At 38.3% G+C, this 6,200-nt stretch overlaps 1 protein-coding gene across 3 annotated transcripts in view; it reads left to right on the top strand.

Moving 5' to 3' along the window:
• nadsyn1 (NAD synthetase 1) overlaps window positions 1–6,200 on the top strand; it is a 19,527-nt gene that overhangs the window by 11,590 nt on the left and 1,737 nt on the right. For all 3 annotated transcript variants that reach the window (XM_014001514.1, XM_014001517.1, XM_014001515.1), the window contains 6 exons: window positions 1,727–1,895; window positions 2,007–2,142; window positions 2,932–3,038; window positions 3,305–3,436; window positions 3,586–3,655; window positions 5,803–5,931. In XM_014001514.1, the coding sequence (XP_013856968.1) occupies window positions 1,727–1,895; window positions 2,007–2,142; window positions 2,932–3,038; window positions 3,305–3,436; window positions 3,586–3,655; window positions 5,803–5,931 (743 nt within the window). The remainder of the gene's footprint in view (window positions 1–1,726; window positions 1,896–2,006; window positions 2,143–2,931; window positions 3,039–3,304; window positions 3,437–3,585; window positions 3,656–5,802; window positions 5,932–6,200) is intronic.

Raw genomic sequence — 6,200 nt, 5'->3', positions numbered from 1 at the left:
AGGTGACCACTACATATTAATGATCAGAAAAACCTCAGTTTGTCACATGTTTATGAGGATTATAAGCCCATAGCTTCTTACTGAAAGGTGGACAATAATGATTTTGCATGTGTGTGAGAGCAGATCTTTTTTTAATCTGCATTTTTTGGACCTTTGTTTCTGCACAAGTCTCACCTCTATTTCAGTCAAGTTCCAGGTGATTGGAGCGTCCTTATTTTTACAGCCGTTTATCCTGTACATTTGATTCATTATCTTGCCAGCTATCTTTTGAGTTTAGAATCRACTGTGAAGTATCCTAAATTGTAAAATATGTTTCAACATAATCACTTCTCTTGACTGATTACCTTCATGACATGTATATGTTTGCATGGGYGATGTATGTCACCACAGCATGTGACCTTCGTGTACAGAGAAAACCCAGGGAGCAGGCACAAAAACCTTTTGATACTCAGAGTTAACAGATTTTTATTACAAAACGAAAACACTGACGTGACAGCAGAAAATGTACTAAACACAGGGAGACAAACAAGACTGACTATAGCAGTGGTTCCCAACCCTGGTCCTCAAGGACTTCTGTCCTCCATGTTTTAGATGTTTCCCTGATTTGACACACCTGGTTTGAATAAATGAGTGATTAACAATCCTCTGAAGAATCTGAAGACCTGCTGAATAGCAGGGAAACAAGTAAAACATGAAGAATAGGGGTCATTAAGGACCACGGTTGGAAACCATGGACTGTAKGAAGCACAATGAACCAACAGGACATTGAATAAAGGACACTAACGAGCTGACAGTGGGAACACCTGGGGAGAGACACAAGGATCAGGTGTGAGTGRGCGGGGCTGGAGCAGCAATAAACAGGAGGATTTAAGTTGTGTCCAAATTCAGGGGCTGTCCTCTGAAGGACCCGGCCTACCTGGTCTAGGTGGGCCAGGTCCTTTGTTGAYCCTGTAGACCAGAAGAAAGTGGCTGTGAATTTGGACGGTCTAGCCTTCAGCTAATTTATTCCCGCCCTTACCCCGGCGTACATCCTGTCGCCTAGCAATCGTGACGATGCTAAACAGAAGAAATTAGGATCAAAAGCAGATAAAATATTAGCAAAACAATATTTTAAGATTATAAATAACAAAATAAGCTTAGAGGCAGTACTTAAAGAGCAAATGGACTCGCCATACGAGCTCATTTACAATGATTTCTGACAAGAATAATAATAAAAAATGTCAAATGACAAAAGTAACAACACAACCGCTTTCAACTTTAAATTTTTATACCACCAGATTTTTATTTAAAACTGTCCTATCTCATTTTGCCTCTCTCTTAGGCCACCATTACAAGCAAAAATATAAATAAAATTCCCAGTTGGCCCGCAATGCATCTTGGGATAGGGTGGGCTGAGACTGACCCTCAAATCAAGGCAAAGGGAGGAGGAATCTGTGGGCTGCAAATGAAGGAGTCTTTGACTTTAGACAGCCTTCAGTGTGTTTCTGTGATGTAATCTGCCTTTGAAGGATGCAGCCTCTGAATTTGGACACAGCCTGGAACTGACACAGAGAATAAAGAAACACTAGARAGAGAACAAGAAATAAAACACAGAAAAGAAACAAAGACAAAACAGTACCCAGTAGAGTTAAAGGTGTAAACAAAACCATTTGTTTTGCTCTGGTTTGCTGTTTTAACCTCATGTTTTTTGGTCAGTTTTTTGCGCTCACCTGTTTGTGTTTCTCAGACAGCCACGTACTGGAAGATGTCCGCAGAGTTGTTGGGGATGAATCCTACAATCCCCAGCACCCAAAAGAGTTGTGTGGTCGCATCTTCACCACCTGCTACATGGCCAGTGAAAACTCCTCGGAAGACACGTGCAGCAGGGCTCGAGAACTGGCCAGTCAAATTGGGAGGTATTAAAATAATGCTCCTAATACTATAAAATGTTTGAAAAACTGAACTTGTTGGAAAGAGGAGAGCTACTCTCAGGTGAAGTCTGTTTTTTTTGTGTGTGTTTCTTCCAGCACACACATGAATATTAACATAGACCTGGCAGTGAAAGGCATTCTGGGTATCTTCTCAGCAGTTACCGGACGGTGGCCTCAGTTTCGTGCTAACGGAGGAAGCCACAGAGAAAACCTGGCTCTGCAGAACGTGCAGGTCAGACACCTCTCTGTCACACAGTGTCTCGCTCTGTTAGGGGAATTATGACTGATGTTTCCACTCGTCATAGCACTTCTTCCATCACTTCTCACGTTCGGTTGTTCAAGCTCGATGTGACAGTTTACCCACACTGACGGKTCACGACCATTTAATTCTTAGTATTCACTTCCTGTTGTGGTCTGAGTAAATACTGAATGCTGCTTATGGTTTTCAGAGGTGAGGTTAAGGTTTGAGTCAGGTTAGGGTTCTGCATGCAGTTYTGATAATTACATGGGACCCTGATAAATAAGACTTACAGACTATTATAAAAACTATTATATTAACTATTGACAAGATTAATATATATAATATGCTCTTTGCTCTTATATGCTAAAACATTTAAACTCCCGAAATACTTTTATTGCTCTAAATCCATTATGTTRATCTGAAAAATGTCCATAATAATTAGTTAGGTTGATAATGGCGTCAAATGGGAGTTGTTCCAGTTTTGTTGCAAAAGTTAAAATAATAAAGTTAAGTTGCTTCATCATTGGTGTTATTATTCAGGTTTTAACTGATTTTCCTTCTGTTCCAGAGACCGTGGCCTTTCACTACTGTTTTAAATAAATATTACTCCTAATGCATTGTTTTTACTAACTCTGACAGAATAGATAATAACAAATGCAAAAAATAGTTTGCATCTTTTAATTATCACGTTACCATAGTTTGTCTAATTAGTTATGCAAGTTGTGTCACTGAGGTCTCTTGTAAATTTGGGGGTTTGATTTGTGTTTGACTTGCTCCCAGGCCCGGCTCAGGATGGTTYTGGCCTACCTTTTTGCCCAGCTGAGTCTGTGGACTCGTGGTAAACCTGGTGGACTGCTGGTGCTGGGCTCTGCTAACGTAGATGAGAGGTAACCAATCACCTGTGACACCTCACTGGTTTGTAATTTACCTCAGAAACCTCACACAATAACCTGTTAAGTGGCCACTTATAGAAAGATGAAAACAAGTTGATTCTTGATGGAAGGACAAGTTCAACCAGAATGAAAGACAGTTTATGGTCACTGTAGGACTAGGCTTTTGAAAATTTTGGATTTTTCCTTCACTGACAATATGGCGTTCATGTAATTAGTGTTTTGTACTATTTATTTTAAATAAAACCCCTTTTCCTTCTTAGTCTGACAGGATACTTCACCAAATATGACTGCTCTAGTGCYGACATCAACCCCATCGGTGGAATCAGTAAGACCGACCTGAAGAGCTTCCTGCTTTACTGTGTGGACCAGTTCCAGCTCACTGCTCTGACAGGGTAAGGTCAGCCCTGTGTGCAGTACTGTGACATATTTTAGTAGTGTGTTTATCCCTTTTCACTAAACACACGAAATGTGAGTAATTAGTTTAGTCACTTGTTCAAAAAGGTGCCTCTTGTGTGAGGTTCATCTCTGGTTTCACCTGCAGCATCTTGACGGCTCCACCCACAGCTGAGCTGGAGCCGCTGACAGACGGACAAGTGTCACAAACAGACGAGGTACCACACTGAAACGTCTCTTTAAATTGTTACAAACTTAAATTACAAAAATTGTTAGTGCTAACATCTAGCGGAGCTGCTTTTGCCTACCCGAAGCTACTAACCCATCCAATACCATGGTTTTACTTTTAAAAAATCATAAATCGAAGAAAACTGAAAAAAAAAAAACTACAAATCCTACTGCAGTGAGAGACGCTCGGGTTGAAAAAGAACAAAAATGCTAATTTTCTGAAGTGTAAATTGCATAAAATTGTAAAGTTTATAGGAATTRAAAAGAGGTAGTAAAATGTTGAGATTTTTTTACTTGCATAATTTAGGCTCAAAGTTATTAAGCATGACATCACACTTTTTAAGTTAAACATTTTGTAGGAACATATTTAGAAATCATAAAACTTAGGCTGTAAAAGTGTAAAACGTCATAGAGACGTAAAACAGAATGCTAGTTAAAACAAAGCTGTAATGTGTTTAAACTTTTACTGTGAAGTATTCCTGAGCTATAGTTTTCTCACTTGTTTAATTTAAATTATTGAGTTGTCTACATGGGAATATTTACAGGGTTTTTTTTTTGTTTGTTTGTTTGTTTTTTGCACATTTTGTCCATGTTGTACAGTGTATTGCCACCAAAACTCAAAACACAATATTCTCAATTAAGCAACATATTTTGATGTTTTTTAAGCTGTTGGAAGAGATGCAAATGGACAAATAGTGATCAAAACATAAAAAGGGTTCTTTAATGCTGATGTAATGGCATCCTTAATAGGTTTTCTAACTCTTATGAACAATTTTACTGTCTTTATTCTTAGTCTGCCTATTTCACTACGTTAAACATTCAAAATCTTTGACTTYAGAACTGGAGAATTAGCTTCAGAGACAAATCTTCATAAAGCCCAGTGACACCTGCACTAATGTGTTACAGCTACGTTGTTACATTATTAAATACACTGAGCAACTTTAAATGAATTGTAATGACATATGGGGTCCATATGACCCCACTCATGTTTGGTGTGGTGGTGGTGTCCTCCTGACCCCGACCTGATTACGCGGTGGTTGCGGGGGCAAAGGGGCATTGGGTTGGGGTCATTAGGTKTTTGTGGGTGGCCTGGCTGGCTCCCCAAGAGACAGTCATGACTTTTACTTGCTACCTTTGTTAGCGCGCCACAAGGACAGCGGGAGAGTTATGCATTTTGCTGACAAATATGTGATATTTAAATATAAAAAATATATATTTTTTACTCTTTAATTGGAACTGGTTGTGTGTACGTAATTTGATTAATTGATAAATTATTTTGCTGCTGCTTCCAGTGGTTTGGTTCACTGTTTTTATGATTTGTGTCAAGTCCAGTTATCTTCTTGGGCCAGTTGTTCAAAGGGAGAATGGATTGGATAAAAACCTGAAAATGGGTTGTTCAAAACCAAAAAACAGATTCTGAAATTGGATTAAAACACATAATTCGATCTTGGTTTAGTTCTGGATCAAGCCTTCAGTTTGTGTTTAAAACCTTTTTAGTTTGATTGAGATAACCGACAATTATTCTGATCCCAGCGGTTTTGCAGATTCAGGGTGGAGTTCAGGAACTAAATGGGTATAAATTAAATTCAAACTTCTCAAATAAACATTAATCATGTAGTAGATTTACATTTATTTCTTGAAATATATTTTTTTACTCAATTTTCAAAAATTTCTGGTGAAATTGTAGACTAATTTACACTACAGACCTTTATGGTAGAAATAAAAGCATCTTCTCAATCGCTGCAAAAATAATAATGGAAAAAAAACCTTTTTTTTTACTTTACTTGAAAACTTAATTTTAACAGTATAAAGTTAATTAACCAAAAATCATTTCTGACAATGTCATGTCCAATCACTCTCTCATTCTGTTAGAATGTAGGCTGCATGTTTTCATTTTCATCTGGCTCAGGTAATCATAATTTTGATCCCGATTACACCTTTGGAACAACTGGCCCCTGGTCTCTTGGATTTAAAGCTTTCAGTTTTTGGTGAGTTAGTTATGAATCAAGTACAAATGTTTGGTCTGAAGCAGTAGGTAACAAATAAATAATCCTGAAATCCCACTTTTAATAGTGTTTTAAATAAATACTGCACATTTTTGTTTATTCCTCTTTAAGCACTGCTCTTTTCTCCACAGGCAGATATGGGGATGACATACTCTGAGTTATCAGTGATTGGACGACTGCGGAAGATTTCCAAGTGTGGCCCCTTCAGTATGTTCTGTAAACTCATCCACATGTGGAAGGATGTGCTCTCACCAACAGAGGTCAGTCTTCGAACCCATGATGACTGTAGACAGAGACTTTTGGGACATCAGATCCGATCTCAGCTGATTGCTGTTTAGGGATCTTATGAGGGTTCTGCTTAAATGAATACCTGCAAAGCATGTAACAATTCCTTCACAATAATGTGAGAGACAGATAAATTCATAAGGATTCATGAAAGCTATTGCTGCTGATGGTGGATTAAAAAACTCCATTACAGAAAATTAGTTTTTCACTCATTGGGCCTCATGCAAGAACCGTTCGTACGCAC

This window comes from Austrofundulus limnaeus, unplaced genomic scaffold (assembly GCF_001266775.1).
Source record: "Austrofundulus limnaeus strain Quisiro unplaced genomic scaffold, Austrofundulus_limnaeus-1.0 Scaffold9, whole genome shotgun sequence".
NCBI classification, from domain to species: Eukaryota; Metazoa; Chordata; class Actinopteri; order Cyprinodontiformes; family Rivulidae; genus Austrofundulus; species Austrofundulus limnaeus.
Note: the sequence above shows the minus strand (reverse complement) of the source record. Positions and strands in the feature narration are given on the sequence as shown.